At 36.0% G+C, this 24,693-nt stretch overlaps 1 protein-coding gene across 6 annotated transcripts in view; it reads left to right on the forward strand.

Moving 5' to 3' along the window:
* Positions 1–19,735, forward strand: part of N4BP2 (NEDD4 binding protein 2) — an 83,613-nt gene extending 63,878 nt beyond the window's left edge. For 5 of the 6 annotated variants that reach the window (XM_032334127.1, XM_032334130.1, XM_032334132.1 and 2 more), the window contains 5 exons: positions 313–451; positions 7,053–7,241; positions 8,209–8,377; positions 14,987–15,110; positions 16,340–19,735. In XM_032334127.1, the coding sequence (XP_032190018.1) occupies positions 313–451; positions 7,053–7,241; positions 8,209–8,377; positions 14,987–15,110; positions 16,340–16,385 (667 nt within the window). In that variant the 3' untranslated portion in view covers positions 16,386–19,735. Of the gene's footprint in view, positions 1–312; positions 452–7,052; positions 7,242–8,208; positions 8,378–14,986; positions 15,111–16,339 lie in introns of those variants that run through there. The other variant, XM_032334135.1, reaches the window with a different exon arrangement.
* Positions 19,736–24,693: the final 4,958 nt, after the last annotated feature.

Below are 24,693 nucleotides of genomic sequence, written 5' to 3' on the forward strand. Positions count from 1 at the left end.
GGTGATAAAATGAAAGTAAGATTTGTTGTGGATGATCTACCTGGAAAAAAAAAATCAGAAAAATTAATTATCAGTATGTTACCTTTTGGTCTTCATTTACAAAAATTAGTTTTTGAGAGCTTATTATTTAATAGTTTCCTTCTGATCATTCTTGAGTCTCTGAGATACGTAATGAGCATATAGTGTCCATGTTTAAAACTCAGAAGTAAACCAATTTTTCGTATTCTTCTAAAATGTTTGAAGGTTTGCTAGTGTTACTGTTTTCATAATTTTTGCTTTTTAAATTAACATTATGTTTGTAACTCTCTACAGTTATTCATTAGAACACACAGTTCAGTTTCTAAACTGTGTCCTTGAAGGAGACCCTGTAAAAACAGTTGTAGCGCAAGAGTTCGTTCACCAAAATGAGAATGTCCCTTCTCATACTACACAGAAGTCTAAGGAGAAAAAGGTATGGAGTTATTTATTTTTATTATAATGGTAAATGATTGTATATGGAAATGTAATTGTTTGTTGATATAATTTAGTGATTATTTCTCAACATTTTACCTACGTTAGAAATTTAACCACCAGCAGTATATTTGATTTAGGATGTCTGTTTGCTCAGAATAATGAATTTATAGCTGATTATGTTTTTTTCTTCAGTGTTGTTATTTATGTATGGCAAGCACTTGAATGTCTAACTTTTTCTTTATAGATACTTTCTCTGTATACGGTAGAGTATGAGGCTTAATTGAATAGCAGGGCGGGTGATGGTATGGTGGGTTTTAGGTGTAAGTATGTTGAATATGTGGGCAGAGATTTTTAACCATTTGAGAAACTGCTGAACTTTTTTCCAAAGTGGCTGTACCATTTTATGTTCCCACCAGTAATGTATGAGGATTATAATTTATCCGCATTGTCTCTGACACTTGTTAGTATCTGTCATTTTGATTATAGCCATCCTGGTGTGTGTGAAGTTGTCTTAAGGGTACCTGGGATTTGTTTTAACCAGGTATATAAGATACTGAGTCATGGCAATGTCATGAAGGAAGAAGTTTATTATACTCACAGATCTCTAGAAATAGGAGACATGGCTTGCCACCCAGGGCCACACTGAGACACACCAGAGTCAGGAGACCGAGCACAGGGGAAACATGGACAAGAGCCTTTTCTGTGGTTTCTGTGGAGAGGAATGGGTGAGGCAGAGCAAACACGTTTAGGATTGGCCGGTTTGAACAGTTGCGACAGGCTCTGGAGCGTAGGAACCGTCTCTGGTTTTGTCCTCTCTGGTGTAGGTGATTAGGCAATGTGGATGATGGCCCTGAGGGTGAGAACCCCATAAAGGAAGTGGTTGGGAATATGGGCTTGAGATTGGTTTACTTCTGTAAGGTATGCTAGCAGATGAGTTTTTTGCTATCTCTAGGAATTAGCCAGCCCCAGGGCTGGGGATACTTTATCTCCAGGGGTTAGCAAGGGACCCAGATGTCAAAGCATCAGGAAACAGGAAATAAACGGTTAATAAGCGTTTATAAATGGTTGTAAATAAACATTAATAAACGGTTTATTTATTTGAATAATAAAGAAGTGGTTATCTCACTGTCCTTTTGATTTGCACTTCCATGATGACTGGTGATGGTGAGCACTTTCTCATGTGCTTATTGGTCATTTGTATGTCTTCTTTGAGGAAATATCTATTTGTATTCTTTGCCCATTGAGAAATGTTATTTTATTCTTGTTTTTTTAAAAAAGATTTATTTATTTGAAAGAGAGTGTGTATGTGTGTGAACAGGAAAAAGGAGAGGGGCAGAGGGAAAGAATCTCAAGCAGATTCCCCACTGAATGTGGAGCCCTATATGAGTGGGGTCTGTCTCATGACCCTGAGATCATGACCTGAGCCTAAACCGAGAGTTTGATGCTCAGCTGACTGAGCCACCCAGGTGCCCCTTAAAATGTTTATTATTTTTTTGATTTTTAATTTTTATTTTTATAAACATATATTTTTATCCCCAGGGGTACAGGTCTGTGAATCGCCAGGTTTACACACTTCACAGCACTCACTGTAGCACATTCCCTCCCCAGTGTCCATAACCCCACCCCCCCTAAAATGTTTATTCTTGAGTCATAGGATTTCTTTTTATATTCTAGTTACAAGTCCCTTATCAGACATGTGATTTGCAAAATTTTCTCCCGTTCTGAGGGTTGTCTTGTTACTCTTTTGATGTTGTCTTTCATTTGAAGTACAAAGTTTTAATTTTGATGATGTACAGTTTATCTTTTTTGTTGCCCTAGTTAAGAAACCATTACCTAATCCAAGGTCATGAGGTTATTTTTTTGTTTTTTATGTTGTATATTTTGTTTTTTTTTGGGTTTTGTTTTTATGTTTTCTTCTAAAATTTTAAAATTTTAGTACTTACATTTAGATCTTTGATCCATTTTGAGTTAATTGGTGTATAGGGTGTGAGATAGGGGTCCAAGTTCATTTTTTTGCATGTGGATATCCCCTGTCACAGAACTACTTAATTGAAAGACTGTTCTTGCCCCACTGAATTTTCTTAGCACCTTTGTTGAAAATGAATTGACTATTAATTGCTAGACTGTCAGTTCTGTTCCATTGATCTGTATGTCTGTCATCGTACCAGTACCAGTACCACACTGCCTTGATTATTGTAGCTTTGTAGTTAAGTTCTGGAATTGGAAAGTATGAGCTTCCAACATGTTCTTTTTTCAAGATTGTTTTCTTTCTTCGCAGTTCCATGTGAATTTAGGATCAGCTTGTAGAGAAGCCAGCTGGGATTTTTTTTTTCAAGTTTATTTATTTATTTATTTTAATAATCTCTACACCTAACATGGGACTCAAACTCCGAACCACAACCCCAGGATCAAGAGTTGCATGCTCTTCTGACTGAGCCAGCCAGATGCTTCAGAGCCAGCTGGAATTTTTATGTGGTGTGCGTTGACTCTGTAGATCAACTTGAGATGTATTGCCATCTTAACATTATTGCCTCTGGTTCATGAATTTCAGTTTAGTTAGGTCTTAATTTCTTCCACAGTTATGTTGTAGTTTTGAATGTAAGTTTTGCATGTCTTTTGTTAAATTTATTCCTGAGTTACTTTATTCTTTTTGATGCTGTTGTAAATGAAATTGTTTTATTTTTGGATTGAACATTGCAAATGCATAGAAATACAATTGTTTTTATATATCAATTTTGTATTACCTTTAGGCTTTTTTTTTTCCCCACAGACCTTCATTATCCTGCTTTTCTTACTTATTAATTGAGACCACCAGGAATAACTTATGTGCTCCCATTTTTCTTTGAATATTTCACCATTTTGTTTACATATAGGACTCAGTTCATTTTTGTATTTATGTGATCTGTTAGTGCTATACATGCCTCTGTTCATCATGGATAGATAAGTGTATTATAATATTTCATAAGATGCAGAGAGGATACAAGATGATGATGAGACCATCAAGACCAACTGAGGAATGAAGGTTATTTCTTCTCTCTTCTGATAATAGAGCGAGGCACTGTGGGTCATTATGGTGGTAGAGGAGATAATGGGAGGAAGGTGTGCTTGCTCAAAATGGGAGATGATTGGAAGATGTTTGAATAAGAAAAGGGGATTTTATGAGTTATGTAAACATTGGCCAAAATGTAGACCTTTTAAGTTATTCTGGATATTATTCTTAGCTTTTTACACAAAATATAGGCAGGTATCATAACACTGATAAAAAATATTTTCAGATTTTTGAGCAGAATACTCTGTCTTTGATATCCTAGGACTCTAAAGGACCAGATATTAAACAGGGGTATCATGGTACCACTAATATGTTGATTTGTCTCTTTTCAAGAAACTAGCATTTAAAACTGTTGTTTTGTTAATACTACTGTTTTTCCCTTTAGGCTTTAATGAATTTTACAAGCTTGTTACCAGGGGAAATGGTTTTGGTATTATAGTACATTATACTTTCAAGAGAGTAAGTGGCATTAATGAGGAGAATTCTTAGGAAGCATGTTTCTCTTGGCCCTTGTTAATAGGGTTATAGTAATAAACCACATCCCTATGAAATGGTTATAAAAATAAATCTTGGTTTTATTTTGAAAGAGAATAGCTATTTGGGAAAGCATTTCTCATTGCATACTGTTTTTTTTTTTACTTTTCTTTTTTAAGAATAAGAAATGAAGGGTCTCTTCCCAGAGATCCAAATATGATTTGCATTTTTTAAGTATGAACACCAACAGAGACTCTGATGCTATGAAATATTTATGTTCATACTGTTAAGCACTGTGGCTTTTCAGAAGTCATAGAAAGCATTTTTATTATCCTCTCCTTACCAAATCTTTGATTTTTATCAGATGCAAAACCATATACTCATAGAATACTTAACATTAATATGAAACAAGCTTGTGATTAAGTACTGGTGAGAGTGACAGAGGGTCCATGCATATTCTTATGTGAGAGAGAGCTTTGTATTCTTTCATTAAATAAGTTGGCTATTTGTTGCAAAAGTAAATCAACTGTACAGACAGAATTTTTTTTAAAGATTTATGTATTTATTTAAAAATTTTTTTAAAAGATCTTATTTATTTATTTATTTCACAGAGAGAGAGAGAGAGAGAGAGAGCGCTCACAAGTATGCAGGCAGAGAGAGGGAAGCAGGCTCCCTGCCGAGCAGAGAGCCTGATGCGGGGTTCGATCCCAGGACCCCGAGATCATGACCTGAGCTGAAGGCAGAGGCTTAACCCACTGAGCCACCCAGGCGCTCCTCAAGATTTATTTATTTGAGAAAGAGAGAGAGAGCATGAGGGGGTGAGGGTCAGAGGGAGAGAGAAAAGCAAACTCTCCACTGAGTGCAGAGCCTGCCTTGGGGCTCAATTCCAGGACTCTGAGATCATGACCTGAGCTGGAGTCAGCCATTTAACTGACTGAGCCACCAAGGTGACGCTATTTATAAATTTTTTGACTTTAATAATGAGTCAGGAATATGGTAATACCTTTATTTTATTCTTTAACTTGTTTTAAACCTCTAGAATTCTAGGGGTTTAATAAAATGTAATGAGTAAAAAGATAATATAATCAACTATTATATATTAGACCAGTATTTTTAACCAACCGTTTGTGACTTCGGAACTCAATTCACAGGCGGGCAATTTGAAAAAATGATCAATTAGTAATGTAGGTATTATATAATATATACATAAAATTTTAATGTAATATTTAATATATATCAAATGATATTACTTTAAAAAATTAAAGTGGCATTTTATTAAAGATTGTATTGTAGAGTACATTATAATTATAGTTTTTGGTAATATTTCTAATTTAATGACAGTTTTCAGCCTTTAGGAATTTAAGAGCCTACACTATTTAATTTACTTTGAATTAATTGTATCAGAAAAGTATGATTTATTTAAGAAGTTAAAAATTATATTTTTGGAGGAATTTTGGGATTGAGTTTTCATAAAATGTTCATTAAATTACTTGGTATGGCACCTGAATTCTTTTATTTATTTATTTATTTATTTATTTATAGTTATTTAATTTTTAAAAGATTTTATTAGTTTATTTGACAGAGATCACAAATAGGCAGAGAGGCAGGCAGAGAGGGAGGGGGAGGTAGAGGCAAGCTCTCTGCTGAGCAGAGATCCCTATGCAGGGCTTGATCCCAGGACCCTGAGATCATGACCTGAGCTGAAGGCAGAGGCTTACCCCACTGAGCCACTCAGGCGCCCCTTGGAATTATTTTAAGCTTTTAAGAAAATCCACTTAAATCATAATAATTAATACCCACTCCCACCTCCTAGTGACATGCTAAGAAATGTATCAGATTGCCATTTGCAAGCAGTTTTCTGCAAGTAGCTCTTTAGGAATGTGCTAAATCAAAAACCAAATTGGATGTAGAAGTCACTATATTTTGCTGTTTTTTAAACACCAACTTTTGATACTTAGAGACATCTTCAGAAACATGTTTTCTTTTCAGTGGGGAGTATTGGAGCATAATTATTATTTTCATTACTTTGTGTCTTAGAGTTACTTTTGCTTGTTTAAAGTCCATTTTGAATAACAGTTACTTGATTGATGGTGTTTCAGAAAGCTCAGAAGTCAACACTAGCATAGTGGCTAGTTGGTAGTAGTGAGCTGATTGAAAAACTGCAATTGAAAAATTGAAATCTACCTGTAATTTTTACTAATAGTTGTGGGCATTCCATATATCCTTCTGCTTTATTTTTTATTTTTTGAAAGATTTTATTTGTCAGGGGGAGAGAGAGAGACCACAAGCAGGGGGAGTGGCAGGCAGAAGGAGAAGCAGACTCCCTGCTGAGCAAGGAGCCTGATGTGGATTTGATCCTAGGACCCCGGGATCATGACCTGAGCCAGAGGCAGATGCTTAACTGACAGTCATTCAGGAGTCCCTGCAAAAAGAATTTATTTAATGATTTTATTGATTTATTTTTAAATAAAAATTGAAATATGCCATACTACCTTCAATGACTAGACTCTCTGGGTTTACAAACTAAAATTTGGAAAATTTTGCATTAGTTATATGAGTTTTATTCTTTGAATATCTTGTGTTTTCTTTTTTGGTTTGGCTTTGTGACCTAATTATATTTTGATAATTTTAGGGAACTTTGCAACATCTTTTAAGATAAGAGTGGTTAAAGAAGAGGTAACTTATACCATGAAAAAGTTAATGTAGTTGCTAAATACATGACTTACTAAGTCGACTCTGGGGAGAGTCTCCTTTCCTGAGAAGAAGGGTTAAAAAATAGGGATGCCTGGGTCGCTCAGTGGGTTAAGTGTCTGCCTTTGGGTCAGGTCATGATCTCAGGGTCCTGGGATCGAGCCCCACATTGGGCTCCCTGTTCAGTGGGGAGTCTGCTTCTTCCTCTCTTGCTTTCTGGTGCTCTCTTGCTTGTGCTCTCTTGCTTTCTCCCTCTCAAATAAATAAATAAATAAATACAATCTTTTAAAATAAAAGACAAAAAATAGTGCATCTCACTTTCTGAAGAAAAAGCCTATATTTTTCTACTCTTTTTGTGTTTTATTTATTGTCTAACATCTTGTAGGCAAAGAAATCAAAAGAGACTGAAGACATACCAAATGAACCATCTTTCCAGGATTTTGAGTACCCAGAGTATAATGACTACAGAGCAGAGGCTTTCCTGCACCAACAGAAGAGGATTGAATGCTACAGCAAAGCAAAAGAAGCTTATCGGATGGGGAAAAAACACGTTGCCACATTTTATGCCCAACAGGTAAAGAGGAAAACAGATTATTATTTCTTTTATTGTCATTTATGATATCTGATTAATCTTAAAGCAGGTAATACTCTTATTGTGACTACATTAAGTTATTCTGGGGGATGTAGATTATATAAATGATATAAGATAGCCTAATATATAAGAAATGTATGGTTCTGAGAATTTCCTCTCCGTTGAAATGCTCAGTTTCTATGGTTGCTTTTGCATTTATGGCTCACATGAATTACAGTTTATTCTGTCAGTCCATATTTTCTTTTAGGATAAAATCTGTCATTTAGCACTACTTCTAAACAGATACAGGTTTTCTGAAGGAAAGACAACAGAATGTTAATATTGACCATGTCAGAGTGGAATTATGGGGGACTTGTGCTTTCTAGCATGTTTGAATTTTTAGTAATATATCACTTTTAGGTCCAGAAAAAGAAAGTTGCATTAGTATCTTTCAGGGAAGTAAAATTTTGACTCAGGCTTATTGGACATAGTATTATAAGAAACCTATCTGATTTCCTTTTTAGCTTTGTGGTTCCAATATGGATTGCTTTTTGTGATTGAGTGGAGAAAGATATCAAACTGGTATAACCTCATGAGCCCAAATAACGTACCTTGAGGGATGGCTTCAGGAGTAACCACAAGATGTTGAATGAGATCAGGATTATTGAAGGATAACTAATGGAGTCCTTGAGATAGGCGATGTTTATTTAAGTCTTCCTCTTCTATGGTTTTTGGATTAGGAAATCTGTTAGAAATGATGATTTACTATTTTAAGAACTACGTTATTGATTCACCGAAATTCACCTAAACTTTGGTGCCTTCTTGCATAGGCCACTGCATTATTTAAAATTTTAGATTTGTTGTTCCCTCTTTTGTCTTACCTTTTATTTGGGGCACTGTTTATTTCCTCATTTGTCTTCTAAGTAGCAAATAGCAAAAGTGTTTACTGGTGGTCTATTTAAAATAAAAGGGTAGTCTCCATGAGCAGAAGATGAAAGAAGCCAATCACCTTGCTGCTGTGGAGATTTTCGAGAAAGTCAATGCCTCCCTGCTGCCACAGAATGTTTTAGACCTCCATGGGCTGCATGTGGATGAAGCTATAGAACACTTGATGACAGTTTTACAGCAGAAAACTGAAGGTAAAACTTGTGGTAATGACAAATTTAAAATGGAAAATATGGGGCATCTGGGTGGCTTGGTCATTAAGCACCTGCCTTCGGCTCAGGTCATGATCCCAGAGTCCTGGATCGAGCTCTGCATCAGGCTCCCTGCTCAGCAGGAAGCTCTGCATCAGGCTCCCTGCTCAGCAGGAAGCCTTCTCTCTCTCTCCGACTCTCGCTTGTGTTCCCTCTCTTACTGTCTCTCTCTCTCTCTGTCAAATGGATAAATAAAATATTTTAAAAAGAAAGTAAATAGAAAATATGTTTTTGCTTATATTGGTAAACTTGCCAATTCAGGAGATTCTCAGTTCACTGGCTGAGGATATCTGTGTCACATTTATGAATATTTGTATTTAGAATCATGCTTCAAGGGGACTTTCTTGGAAAAGAATGCTCATTGCCATAGTCATTAACATTTTCTTTTTATTTCCATATCTCATATTTTTTTGTTTCAAGTTTTTAATTCTTGTTAGGTGACTCCCTACTTCAGTTTTATTTGTATTCCTTTGCTGTATATTAAAGCGGGGGCATGGTATAATCTGAGAATCCTCTGTGACTTGTAAATGGGACCTTTCAGGAGTATCAGACATCTTTGTTCAGTGGACATTTATTAAAGCTAATAAATGTGTATTAGATGCCAGTTGTTCAATAGGTGTTCAGTAAAATGCGGAAGTAAATAAGGTGATGATTTTTACAGAATTATCACAGAAGGCAGGCTTTCGGAGTGTGTGCATTATGCAGGTGCTCCCTTTCTCCCTTTCTGCTTGTATTTTGTCTTTGCAGGTTCAGGAAAGGCCACTACCTGCCTCTTCTCTAAGTTCTACCTCTTCCAAGGGGTTTGGATGAGGATCTTTTTCCATCCAGTATCATGTACTTCATATGCATTAAATTATCTTGTTTCTTTTTCATTATCATTTGGATAATGGTAGCATTTAGAAAAAGTCAATCTGTTTTAGTTACTCCAGACTCCAATTCCAGAAGTCATCTTCTTTTACCACTACTAAACTATTTTTGAATTCTGAATTTGGCTTTTTCTTTATCTTCCATTTTATTGTGGAGACATGGGAGTCCATGCCCCAGGTATGAACTCATAGCTCCATAACCCTGCCTTGTCTCTGATAGCTATATTATTCTGGTTAACTTATGCATATATGATATTACATATATAATATGTGTAGGGAGGCTTTATACTTTATGCAAGTTTATCAATTCAACATGTATCATTTTAAGTTTATCAATTAAATCCTTGATGAAATATGATTAATATAGAGGTTGGAAATTCATCTGTTTACCATAAAAACCATGTTGAAAAGCTTACAGTAATATAATGAAACACCTGTGTCCCCATGAATCCAAGTAACAAGTGATAACATTTTACTAGGTATGCTTTACATTTTATTTTTACTCTTCCCTTTGTATTCTTTCCAGGTATTTTTAAGATTTTTTTTTTTAAGTAATCTTTACACTAAGTGTGGGGCTTGAACCCACAATCCTGAGGTCAAGAGTCGGTATACACTACCAACTGAGCCAGTCAGGTACCTCTGTTCTTCCCAATCATTTTTTCTTTCTTCCTTCTCTTTCTGGTGGAAATCAACATCTTTCAGTTTGGTTCCTGTCTAGTTTTTAAAATACCTTTACTATATGTACATTCATCAATAATCATTCTGTAGTATTTCTTTTGTGAATTTTAAGAAATAAATGTACATGGTTTCACACTGCCTTCAACAAAACTGTTTATTTTCACTCAGCATAGTTTTCAAGATATACTCATGTTGATAGTATCATTTTTTTATTGTAACCGCTGTATAGTATTCTGAGTACATCATAATGTATCCATTCCTCTACTCACATTTAATTATTATGTCACAGTGAGCTTTACTTTGCATATCAACATGTGTACTCTTATTCCTGTCTTTTTGCCTGGATTTTTTTTTTTAAAGATTTTATTTATTTGACAGAGAGAGATCCAAAGTAGGCAGAGAGGCAGGCAGAGAAGGGGGGGAAGCAGGCTCCCTGCTGATTAGAGAGCCTGATGTGAGGCTCGATCCCAGGATCCCAAGATCCTGAACTGAGCTGAAGGCAGAGGCTTAACCCACTGAGCCACCCAGGAGCCCCTTTTCCTGGCTTTTTATGTTGAAAAATTAAGAACCCATAGAGAAGTTGAAATAATTGTATAATAGACAACCATATATCTTTTACCCAGATCGATCAGTTGTTAACCTTTGGCCACATTTGCTTAATCTGTTTGAAACTGGTTTTTGCTGAACTATTTGAAAATAAGTTGTTAACCACTGTGGTACCTTACCTCCAAATACCTTAGCATGTTTATCTCTTGAGAACAAATGCATCCTCCTACAGAATCACAGTACCATTGTTACTTTTAAGATATTTAACATTGTTTTAACAGTATTGTCTAATATACAGGCCACATCCACATTTCTCCAGCTATATGGAAATGTCTTTTACAGCTGTGCCATTTCTTCCCCCTTAAGCCAGGATCTAGTCAGACATTATATGTTCCAGCTGATTGCCCCGTGTCTGTAGCCTGCAGTAATATAGAAGTAGTTTGGGGCACCTGGCTAGCTCAATCAATGGAGCATGTGACTATTGATCTCAGGGTCATGAGTTCGAGCTCCGTTTTGGGTGTAGAGATTGCTCAAGAAAAAATAGGAATAGTTACGTTGCCTGTTTTTTTGTCTATGTTGACATTTTGAAGACTCCTGGCTTTTGGTAGATTGACCTAAAGTTTTGTCTGATTCTTTCCTCCTGATTAGATTCAGAGTATTTTTTTGGCAAAAAGACTACATAGGTGATATTGAATTATCCTTGATAAATACATCAAAAGCCATAACGTGGTCATTTTGGCCCATTATTGGTGATGTTAAGTTTTATTTCTTAGCTCATGTGGGACTCTGCTAGATTTCTCTGTGTAAATATACCTTTTCTTTCTAATTAACTAGTAGTTTTTGGCAGCAAGGAGCCTGATGTGGGACTCGATCCCAGGACCCTGGAGTCGTGACCTATGCTGAAGGCAGTCTCTTAAGCAACTGAGCTACCGAGGCATCCCTTAACCCTTTATGTTGCTAGTGAGGATGTTAAATGGTGCAGCCACTATGGAAAAGGTTGGCGTTCCTCAAAAAGTTTAACCTAGAGTTACCGTATGAACCAGCAGGTTCTGTTCCTGGTTATGTACACAAGAGAATTGAAAGCACAATTCATTCACACACAAACTTGTACGTGAATGTTCACAATAGCCAAAAAGTAGAAACAACTAAATGTCTATCAGCTGATAAAAGGGAAAACAACATTTGGTGTATCTATTCAATGGAATATTATTCAGCCACAAAAAGAAATCAAGTAGTGATACATCATGCAACATGGATGAGCCTTGTAAACGTTTTGTGAAAGAAGCCAGGTACACAAGGGCCCCTTTTTATATGATTACCATTCATATGAAATGTTCAGAATAGACAAACCAATAGAAACAGAAAGTATATTAGTGGTTGCTGGGGCTAAAAAGTATGGATAGGGAGTGACTGCTCAACAAGTACAGAAAATTTCTTTCTGAGCTGATGGAATGTTCTGGAATTAGTGTTTATGGTTGCACAATATTATACTAAAAGCCACTGAATTGTACGTTTTTAAAATCATGAGCTTTATGTTGTATTAACTGTATCTCAATAAAAAAGATTACAAGAAAAAAAGTTAAATAACTTGTGTAAGGTCAGACCCAAGATACAAACCCTTTCTGAAGCCAGGCCTATCCTTGGGCGTGTTGCCACCTGTGGTAGTCTGTAGTTGCAGCGAGTCACCACCACGTGGTAGTATTGTTGAACAGAAATACATCCAGGGGACAATCTGTGGCTCTGCCCTCCATTGCTTTTAGTAATAAAAGGGGATTGTCAAACTTGGGAGTGAATAACAAAAGAAGTATCTGACCTTTATGTGCCTTCTGGTTGGACTGTGCATCACAGGCACCCATGAAGTTTTTACTACTTTGTAGGGATTTACAGGGAACAGAGGAACAGGTTAAATGGTACCATGAGGATACAATCAATGCTGTGAAAATCTGGGATAAATAAACCAAGTTTTTTTTTTTTTTTTTAAAGATTTTTTTTTTAGTTACTTGTCAGAGAGAGAGAGCGCGCACAAGCAGGCAGAGTGGCATGCAGAGAGAAAAGCAGACTCCCTGCCGAGTAGGGAGCCCAAGGCGGGACTCAGTCCCAGGACCCTGGCATCATGACCTAAGCTGAAGGCAGCCGCTTAACCTGCTGAGCCACCCAGGTGTCCCATAAATAAACCAAGTCTTTCAACAAATTGTAAAGAAAAACCCAGGAGGAGGGAGAACATTTAGATTAAAAGTTACTTCAGAAATATATCAATCAAATGCAATGTGTGGACCTGTTTCAACTGTGACTTAAGCAAACCACTGTAAAAACATTTTCTTGAGGGAAACTTTTAGCCATTTTTAGAAGCATGATATTAAGGAGCTATTTATAAGATATGGTGGTGATATTGTGTGTGTGTGTGTGTGTGTGTGTGTGTGTGTGTGTGTTTAAGAGTCCTTTTTGAAATATACACAGAAATATTTACAAATGAAATGATAAGAAATCTGAGCTAGGCTTAAAAATGAGTTAAATAGATTTTTTTTTTTTCTTAAGGATGTTAAATGTTAGGAATAGCGTGAAATTTGGGGACCTCTAAACATAAACGTTAATTCATTCAGTAGCCATCCTTTGAATGCCTACTTTTATCTGAGGCACGCAATTTAACTGTGGAACATTTTCAGAGCAGTGAATTTAAAAATGAGGTGGTATAAATGACTGCCCTAACTGATAAGGGGAGCAGCAGTGAAGGAGTGATGAGAGGGAATTATTATGGGAGTTGAGGTTTTTTTAAAAATAAACTTTGTAATATCACATCTATGAAGAACAGGGCACAAGTAACAATTGTATAGCATAAAAACTCTTCAAAGTGAATATCCTGTGTATGTAGCACCCAGGAAGAGTTGAATTTTGAACAGAACACTGCTTGAAGTAATGGGTATGGACTAGAGTAGAAATGGAGATCTTGGGGCGCCTGGGTGTCTCAGCTGGTTAAGTGTTTGCCTTTGGCTCAGGTCATGATCTCAAGGCTCTGGGATCAAGCCCTGTGTTGAGCTTCCTGCTCAGCGGGGAGTCTGCTTCTCCCTCTCTCTCTGCCCCTCCCTCCCTGCCCTGCTTATACTCTCTCTCACTCAAATAAATAAATGATGTCTTTTTAAAAAAGGAAAGAAAGAAAGAAAGAAATGGAGATCTTAAGCAAAAAAGGAATTAGAAATGCAAGGGCAACATACCCTCTTAAAATTTTGGGCTAAATATTGCCTTGGAGATAGGAGACTTGAAAAACGGTGGATCTGCTGGAGTCTTAGGGCAACTTAATGAGCAGAATATAGAATATTTATATTATGTATATTTTATGCTAAAGGTAAAATTTGTGCTGTTTATGATTGAGGAACAAATATTTATTAAATTCATTAAGTCAACTCCTACTTAACACTGTTTTTGTTATTTTATTGTAGCTGTTACTTACTTTATGGATTTATACATTTGATTTTCACCTGGTCATATCCAGAGCAGGATCTATATTCTTACAAGAGGCCTAGGCTCATTTAATATTTAAAAACTATCTCTTTAGAAGAGTTTTTTTAAGGTTTTTTTGTTTTTTGTTTTTTGTAATCTCTGTACTCAACATAGGGCTCGAAACTCACAACCCCGAGATCAAGAGTCACATCTTCTTCCAATCTGAGCCAGCCAGGTTGCCCTTAGAAGAGTTTCTTAACAATTATCTTTAACAATTATCTTTAACAGTAAGACTGTATCCCATTTTCCTGATAAGGAAACTGGCACAGATAGGCTAAATAACTTGTCCATGGTCATACCATCCAGCCATTAACAGCAGAACTGTTAAGCAGACCAAAGCTGGCTGGCTTCAGAATATTTAATTAAAACGGTCATTGTGAAGATTTTTTTTTCTTTTTTAAAGATTTTATTTATTTATTTGACAGTCAGAGATCACAAGTAGGCAGAGAGGCAGGCAGAGAGAGAGGAGTAAGCAGGCTCCCTGAGGAGCAGAGAACAGATGTGGGACTCAATCCCAGGACCCTGGAATCACAACCCGAACTGAAGGCAGAGGCTTAACCCACTGAGCCACCCAGGTGCCCCCATTGTGAAGATTCTTAGTTAATAAATTAAGTTGCCTTAAGCAGTGCCTCACTCCAGGTGTGTAACAATTGTAAGATATCATTAATATTGTTATTGTCATTATCATTATTTTAGAAAGACATTCTGGTAAGACACAGAAATCTCCTTCCCCATAGGGGAAGAACTTTCACTTGTGTTTAGGTGGATGAGTTGCTTTGAGGCTTCTGTACTTAAACAGTATAGATGAAACATGGATTTAAAAACCTCAGTTTGGGGGCTTTTTGAATTTATAAATATCTAAATCCCCATGAAAATAATTCCATATGTGTTTGAATAGTTCAGGTTTGTTTTCTATTGAGAATGTAACATAAATGAATTTTAACTGTTCCAATTCCTGTTGTAACAGAATTTAAGCAGAATGGTGGGAAGTCCTATCTGTCTGTGATTACGGGGAGAGGAAACCACAGCCAAGGAGGAGTTGCTCGCATCAAACCAGCCGTCATTAAATACCTCACAAGCCATAGCTTCAGGTGAGTATAGATTTCTGTTATTGATAATGGCAATTGCCCATATACAGATAGTAAACACTAGTCATGTGCTCAGATGGTTTATTAAAATAGTTAACTAAATTTAACCACCTCGTATTAGCCACAAGTTTATGCTTAAATTATGATACAACATTCCCTGATGGATATATGATGTTCAGAAAACCAGAAATGAAAGACAGATGTGTTTCTTGTTGAAGCAATCACTTGACAAAACTATTTCTATCATAAATTCAAAATATAACAGAAAGTAAGTATAATTGTGTTTTTTTGATCATGTATTATCCAAGATAGTGAGATTATATGTATCATAGTTTAAAATTACTATTTATGCGTTCATAGATTTCGGAAGGAGTTGGGGGTTTCTACTAAAATATGATTATAATTTGGATTTTTTTAAAGTTTAGCAGAAGCATCCAGTCACTATGAATCTATACATGTCCGTAAATCAAGTGTTGTAATGATCTTAACTAACAAACATGACATGTCCTTTTTCATTAAGTGATTATTATTCAATAACAGGAAATGACAAGTAAAGTCTTAAGAATAGATCTGTTGATGGATAGATTCCCTGAGGATGTTTATCATTAGGTACCAAACCTCCCCTTACTTCTAGTTTTAGTTACATTTATGCCATGTAATAAAATGTCGTTTGGCTACATTATAGGAAATGGTAACATTAATGCTGAGCATGCGAACAGGTGACATTTCAGAGTGTGTGTTAAAAAAGTAGTTGGACTAGAACATTATCATGTTGGAATTAATGGGCTATTGTAGAGACTAGTGTTTTTTAAATTTCACATTAAGGGCTTGGAAGCATTTCACGGCCTGAGGAATCAGACTTACGATTATGTTAGATATTTCTTTTTAGTACTCACTTAATGCGTAGAAATAATGTAATGCAGACATCAACTTATCCTTCGGACAATATGCTCTTCCTTCATGAAGGTCAAATTCAGGTTTGAGAGTTTTGAAAAATCTTAAATAATTACTAATTTAGGAGTAACCCCTAGCCTTAGGATTCTTTATTTTTACAATGGATTGAAGGATACATAAGCATAGATATTGGTCCTGGATGATTGACTTAATAAAGGAGAATACTTTGATAGTAAATATTGTATTTGGCATAGACACTTGGAATTGATTACATGCATGATATATTCCTTAACCATTCTGAAATTTTTACCTAAAATAAGTCTTTTTCATTTCTTTAGGTTCTCTGAAATTAAACCAGGATGCTTGAAAGTCATGCTAAAGTAAAATAAACGTCCTTGACTTAGACGTGTGAAGGTTTGTAGGTTAAACTTAGTTTTATTTGAGGTAAATTTAGTCATTTTTACTGTAAACATGTGTTTATTAGAAATGTCCAGTTATAGTAAAAACATTATGATGATGTTTTTCAGAACTCAAAAAAAATGGTTTTTTACTGAGTCAAATGCCAAATATGTTGTCTGTTATATTAAAGAGAATTTTTATTGATTATAAAATGTCTAAGAAAAGTATTAGCTGCTGTTTCGAAGTTTGAAGTGCTCTGACTCTTTCTCAGAGAAAAAAAATACCTTTGTATTAATTGTTTAACATTTAGTAATATCCTAAAGGCATCTTTGAAAGGTATTTTAAAGTGCTTTGAGACCTGGTTCATGCCCATCAAAGCCTTGTATTAAAAGGAGTAGAAGTAGTAGTAGTAGTAGTAGTAGTAGTGAAGAAAAGATAATCTAACAAAAACACTTGAATACTTTTTGATTTCAAAACTAAATACAAAAAAAAGTTTCATTTTGCCATATCTTACAGGAAGGAAGGCATGCCGTTTGCACTTTCCTTGGTCTTGTATATGATCTTGATCTCTTACCTTTTGTTCTGTGTGTGTGCATTTTCTAGGAGGAAAGTTGGAGCTTGAGATTATATTACAGTTTTATGCCTTCTGTAGGCAGAAAAGTTTTTAGAGAAGGAGAAATGGTTAGATAATCTACCAAGTTTTGGTGTCTTATAGAACTGCTTCTAGAGCTGTCTGTGTAAATGGTATTTAAGACGGTACTAAAGAGCTATATTTTATATTTGAAGCATATGATTTCTAAAGTGCAGTAGGTTAAAGTCCTCTATTAATTTAAAGCAAATATAGAAGACATTTTTGATATAATCTTAAAAGGAATCTTTACAATTTGAAAGTTTTTTACCCTTGTTTTTAAAATGAGCCAGCTTTTTGAAGGGAAACTTTGATTGACTTCTTGTGTGTGTGAGCTAAAAAGTCCTGTTAGTATGTCAATTATAATTTCATTTACGCAAGTTTAATGTGGTAAAGTATAATTTTCCAACATGAAACAATGGCTTATTGACTTTGGATATGGAGACTGTTTCCAACATATGTAATTTAACAAATGGTTGTGTTGCTTTTTGATAAGCTTAAAAATCATTTGGATCAGGAATTACAGGGTCGAGCTGTTCCTGAAAGAATCCTGAATTATAGAATGGTTTCCCAAAAGAACAGACATTTTAATGAAAATAACTCAAAAACATGTTTTTATATATCATGAAAGCATGCTTTTAAAAGAGCTATATCATTAAATTTACTTCCACAAAAATAAAAATAAATTTATTATTTAGAAGTACTTAGTGAGTGGTATTGAAATATTATTCTTATGTTTGATAATAATTTGTTTAAAAAAGAAAAACCAACAGTTTAACATATTTTTTGTAACGTCTAGAAGAGTTATATAAATTAAAAATAAAGCAATTCATTTTAAGAACTTATTATGAAACTACAGTTGTTAGTGAAATAAAATATTTCTATGTATAAATTAATATGATTTAGGAAATGTGAATAACAGTGCTAAAACCTGGAGTTATTCGAGTGTGTACAGCTGCATACTAGCTTTCCATGTTTTTATAGTTCCTCACCCCGTTTAAAAAAGTGTCGCTTTTGTGCACTTCAGATAAATTTATTTGTGTTATTGTAATTATGATTAACATGGGAGCAATAAAAATGAACAAGGGGTGAAGTATTTTGTGGGCAGAAACCAAATGAAAGAGGTTATGTTTTCTGCTGTACCAACCTCAACTTTAGGCTTTATTTTGGTATATCTCGGGTATTTTTCTTAATCATCATTTATAAGTATTTAGGCAAATTTTGAGCATCTTGTGTTTTTATGAAGTTGTTTAATTCTAAACAGACTCCCACCCCACTGTCTAGCATAGTTTAAACAACATAATTATGAAAGAAAATTTTATAGTTGCTCTTTTCTTGTTTTGTTTGCCTGTTTCTAAATCCTTCATGCCAAAGGTTAAGGGCTTATCAAATTCTTCCCTTGCTTTCCAAATCCTGTGTGTCATAAGTAAAGACAGTGTGGGGATTATCGAAGTTTTCAGGTATTGGTGTATTTGTGCTAATCCAGGACTCATTAAAATGGCTCTTTGCAAGTGTATCGATCTTCTAAAAGTATAACACTTCTGTAGTTTGGAAGGTTTTAGTAACAATTAGTTCTTTTCAGTAGTCTCTCACTTGTATCTACCAGGAAAAAAAAAAGAGAACTAATGTGGAAACCACAGGGGAAGTAGGTTGGACTGAGGAAACTCTTTAACAGTATTTTCAATTCATCCACTTCTTTACTTCAACGTGATACTTGGAAGCATGTTGTCTTAGATTTATTGGCTGTCCATATAGTTCTGTAGTTCTGTATTATTTTCAAGTTGAGGTTTCATCACTTTATTAGTGTTTCTACACTATTTGCAATTCTATGGCCTTTAAATATAGGACATATTATATGGTAGAAAATCTGACTTATACTTTAAAGTATCTTGCATATTATAACACATTTTGAAAAGAAAAGCTAAACAATTCTTCTGTTGGATTGTTTCCAGTCCTTATTTTGGTCTTTCTCTTTTTAAATTAAAATGTTTTGTGTGTGTTCTTAGAAAAAGAAATGTATAATAGCAAGATTGGTTATTTCTGAGCTGGATATTAGAAACTTTGAGACTCAGGAAATTGCTCTGACAATGTTTTAACTGCTCTCAATTTAAGAAAATGACAAAATCTATAAAAAAGACACAAAAATAACGTGTGCTGTTTTTTTTCCAAGTGCTTTTCCATTGTGCAATGAGGTAAAGTTTGGTAGTTTTCTGTGGAGTGGTTAAATATTGCGTATTTTTATTTACATGGCAAAGAGAACAGATTTAAATGTTTGTGTGGCCAAAAAAAGTGTCATTTAAAAGGTAAAGTAAATTTATGTAGAATGTATGTTAATGGTGCTTATTTTTAAAATGTAATTGAAGTTTACATATTACTTAATGCCTCTACAGAATTTAGTAGAGAAACAAGGCTGGCATACATGTATATCCTGGAGAGCCTTTTGTAACTTAACATTATCTAATGAGAAATTTTATTATTTTCCTTAAAGTTGAGCAGTTGACTTTTATGGTCCAAATGATGAACCTGTTACTAGCAAATGATTGAATTAACGGTGAAACTTCTCATTAAAATATAATATTGCAGCTATCAGTTGGAGAATATATTATAAGATTTTCAGACAGTGTATCAGAAATGTAATGTTTTTATTTGTACTATAAAGAAAATGTAATTTTGCTGTTAACTCTGTACTTTTTTATTGAAAATGTTTTATAACTTTGCTTTTAAAATTTCTTATGAAACCATTTGCAAATTACATACTTAATTTAATAAAATACTTTAGCCACAGTCCAGTGTGAGGAAATCCTTCATTTGATGTGGTAGGGTTAGTGGTTTAAATATTAAAGTGTGTCTTTATATGTAACTTTGTAATTTCAAGGAAAAGAAAAGGGTCATAAAAATTTTATTTCTGTACCACAACTTGTGTTCTTAAATTATTTTGCTATAGCAAATTGGGGTCCATTTTTGAACGAGATAAACGGATTAGCTAGGTTTGTTTTTTCATACCTTTGTATCTTTTGACTGATAGCAAAATTAAGAATTGGCTCTAAGAAACTCAAGTAATACTTTAATCAATATTAAAGACTTGTGAACATTTATTCATTCCAAAGCAGAACAATTCACCCATTTACCACGGACTGCAAAATATCTATTCAACAAATATTTATTGAGCACTCGTTACTGGAGATACAACCTGAGACCGTTTCTCCTCACAGGTATCTTATAATTGCAGTCAGCTATCCCTGTGTAGTTACTTATATTGTGAAACACTTCCATATATGTTATATTTTAAGGCTCAAGAGAATCTTATTACATTGTGTCTTACAAAGTCTTAGGGAAGGTGATCCATTGGCTCATTAAGGGCAGAGGTAAGACTTGAACCTGGGTTCTCTAACTCCAACTATAGAGGAGTTACATTTTCATAAGAATAAAAATAATTACTTGGAAAGAAAGAATATCCTATTACCCCCAACTAAGAGAGATGTGGCTACACAGTACATGTGTTTGAAAAACTGCCACTTATAAACCTGCCTTCCTCCCTTATACAAAGGAAGCTGGTATTGTGGGGTTTTCCCAATAACAAACATAAAAGTTCATTTTTCTCCTCCTATAAAATTCCAGAGCTGGGGACTGCAGGACCAATGGGTGTGCTCTTTTCCACGAAGTTTTTGGAGATCTGGGATCCTTTTATTTTAGCTCACCACTCTTATCATACCCTAGGTGTGGTCATCGATTCCTAAACCAGGGTGGTGGGTACCTTGAGCTCTAATAATCACATCTGCATTCTGTTGGAGGAAGGACAAAGAAGAAAGGAGCAGTGGGCAGGGGCTAGCGATCTTTTGTAGAAGATTTTTGGAAGTTGCCATGCAATACTTCCACTTACATCTTATTGGCTGGAACTTAGTCATGTGGTCATATCCATCTGCAAGAGAGGCTGGGAAATTGTCTTTATTTCAGTCTACTATACGTTCAGCTAAAATTTGGGCATTCTTGGGCGCCTGGGTGGCTCAGTGGGTTAAGCTGCTGCCTTCAGCTCAGGTCATGATCTCAGGGTCCTGGGATCGAGTCCCACATCGGGCTCTCTGCTCAGCAGGGAGCCTGCTTCCTCATCTCTCTCTCTCTACCTGCCTCTCTGCCTACTTGTGATCTCTCTCTGTCAAATAAATAAATAAAATCTTTAAAAAAATAAAATAAAATAAAATTTGGGCATTCTCTTGGAGGAACGAGAATGTGTATTAGGGGAATTCATGCCAGTTTCTGCCACATCATTTTTGACCATTGTTTGCAAATAATGTGAAAATCAGTTCTTGTTGCATTCTGTCAACATATCTTTGTTGACGATTACCCTGTGGTAGGAAAAATAAAAAAGGAAATCACAGTCTATTTTAACTTAAATATTCAAATAATATTACTAACCAACATGGATGATTAGGGTGGTGTTTCCTGAAGGTTTAAGCTGGTTGTAGCAATTTCATAAAATAAGACAATAAAGTTTGCTGCATCGATTGACTCTTCTTTTTATGATGGTTTCTTTGTAGCATGTGATGGTGTTGGATGGCACTTTGCCCACAGCTGACCTCTCAGAATTGAGAGTCAGTCCTCTTGAACCCTGTCACTACTTTATCCATGACGTTTTTTTGATAGTCTAAATCCTTTGTTGTCATTTCAACAGTCTTCACAGCATCTTCACCAGGAGTAGATTCCATCTCAAGAAACCACTTTCTTTGCTCATCCAGAAGAAGCAACTTATCATCTGTTAAAGTTTTATGGGATTACAGCAGTTCAGTCACATCCGCAGGCTCCACTTCTCATTCTAGTTCTCTTGCTGTTTGCATTATATCTACAGTTATTTTTTCCACCAAGGTCTTGAATCCCTCCAGGTCATCCATGTGGGTTGGAATCACCTTCTCTCAGACTCCCATTAATGTTGACATTTTGACCTCTTACCATGAATTTGGAATGTTCTTAATGGCATTGAGAATGGTGAACTTTCCAGAAGGCTTTCAGGTCCATTCGAGGAATTACTGTCTATAAGAGGGATAGCCTTATGTAACAGGTTTCTTAAAATAATAAGACTTGGAAGTCAAAGTGACTCCTCCGTCCATGGGCTGCAGAATGGAATTTGTGTTAGCAGGCCTGAAAACAACAGTAATCTCCTCCATTTCCATCAGAGTTCTTGGGTGACCAGGTACGTTGTTGATGAGTAGTCCTATTTTGAAAGGAATCTTTTTTTTTCCTGAGCAGTAGGTTTCAACTGTGGGCTTAAAATATTCAGTAAACTGTGTTATAACAGATGTGCTGTCAGCCAGGCTTTGTTCTGTTTATGGAGCACAGGGAGAGTAGACTTAGCATAATGGTCAAGGGCCCTTGGGTTTTGGAACTGTGAATGGAAGCCTCAACTTAAAGACTCCGGCTGCATTAGCTGTTAGAAGGTGTTTCATCTACATTGGAAGTCTGTGTCATGTGGCCACCTTTGCTCATGACCTGAACTAGATCCTCTGGGGAAGCTGCTGCAGCTTCTCCATCAGCACTTGCTGCTTTACCTGCGTCTCTCCTTTAACCTCATGAACCAGCCTCTGCTGGCCTCAGACTTGTCTTCTGCAGCTTCCTCACCTCTCTGAGCCTTCACAGAATTGGAGAGAGTCTGGATTGGGCTTTGGCTCAAGGGAATTATGTGGCTAGTTTGATCTTCTATCCAGACCCCCAGAACTTCCTCCATACCAGCAGTAAGGCTGTTTTACTCTTACTCATGGAATCACTGAAGTAGCACTCTTAATTTCCTTTCGAGAACTTTCCCTTTGCATTTACTGCTTGTCCAACTGGTACAGGAGGTCTCACTTTTGGCCTGTCTTGGCTTTCAACAGGTCTTCCTCACTAAGCTTAATCATTTTTAGTTTTTGATTTAAAGTGAGGGATGTGTGACTCTTCCTTTCACTTGAACGCATAGAGGCAACTATAGTGTTATTAATTGGCCTAATTTCAGTATTACTGTGTCTCAGGGAATAGGGAGGCCAAGGAGGAAGAGAAATGGTGGCTCAGCCAATGATGGAGGTCATTACACATGCAACATTTACTAATTGAGTTTGCACACGGTTTGTGCTCCCTGCCCCAAGACAATGACAGTGGTAACATAAAGACACTGATCACAGATCATCATAACAAATATAATAATGAAAAAGCTTGAAATATTTTGAGAATGACCAAAAACAACAAAGAGATAAAAATAAGCAAATGCTGTTGGAAAAGTGGCACCAATAGACTTGCGTGATGCAGGGTCACCATAGACCTTCATTTTGTAAAAATGCAGTATCTGTGAACTACAGTACAGCAAAAGCAGTGAAATGAGGTATGTATGCCTTGCGGTTGTCTGTCTGATTGAATGCACAGTATTATGCTTTTTGTTTTGTTTTTTGTTTTGTTTTGTTTTGGGTTTCTTTTGGTAGCTTCTACTCTCCTGGAAAGGTATCTAATATACAACTGGGGACTCAAAAGTCAGTGGAAACCAAGCCTAAATCTGATCAAGCCTGTAGATCTAACAACCAGTTTATATGAATTACAGAGGACAGAGGATTATGTCAACACCATGGGATGTGACCACCAAAATACAGACTGTGGGATGCTCTAACAACAGTTTCTTCAAATAAATTACAAAAGGAAAAAAAAAACACACACAGAGATGGGAAGGGAACCTATACATTAAGATGGAAGAGGCATATCAACCAGTTACAATTTATGGACTTTATTTGTTCAGCAAAAACTATTGAGTTTTTTTAATGACAATAACAAGGACTGGCAATGTGAACATTGACTGGACACTTAATTATATTAAAGATCTATTTATCCATTTATCTATTTATTTTAGGGATGCTGATACTGTAGTCATATTAGGAAAAATACAGTCCCCCCCCATCTCTTTCTCTCTTTTGTAGGGAAAACCTAATCCTTCCCCCTGTGTGTTTCTTTTCTGTGTCTCTTTACTGCTTACACAAAACACCTTCCTCTGGTCACCAAATGTGTGGAGTTTTCCCCCACACCAAGCAATTCTCTTGAGATAAATTGGGTGTCTACAATTCAGCTCAGTTCTTACATGATCTACCTGGAGGTAACATCCACAAGTTAAGGGTTCAGTCCCACAAGACTGTCCCCCCCAACCTCAGATGCTGGTTGCAAGTAATAAGTAGGTCCCCAGGTTACCCACAACTGTCCAACTTGGCTATAAATTGGGGGTTCCCACATCCTCTCCTCATGGTTTGAAAATTTGTTAGAGTGGCTTACAGAACTCGGGGTAACATTTCCTTACATATACTAGATTATTAAAGGATACGATAAAGGGCACAAACGGACAGCCTGATGAAGAGATCCCGGGTGAGGCCTCGGATCTGGGAGGGTCTCGAGTCCAGGGGCTTCTGTCCCTTGGAGTTGGGGTGCATCACCTTTCCTATTTGGATGTATTCATCTATCTGGAAGCTCTCTAAACCCCATTGTACTGGAATTTTATGGAGGCTTCCTCACATAGGCCTACAGTTATTGACTCCCATTTCCAGCCCCTTTCCTGTCTCAGGAGGAGGGCTGGGACTGAAAATTGAGATTCTGATCATGCATGGTCTTTATGGTGACCAGCCTCTAACCAGGAGCCACACCAGAGTCACTTCGATAGAATAAAAGATG

This window comes from Mustela erminea, chromosome 2, assembly GCF_009829155.1.
Source record: "Mustela erminea isolate mMusErm1 chromosome 2, mMusErm1.Pri, whole genome shotgun sequence".
Taxonomy (NCBI): Eukaryota; Metazoa; Chordata; class Mammalia; order Carnivora; family Mustelidae; genus Mustela; species Mustela erminea.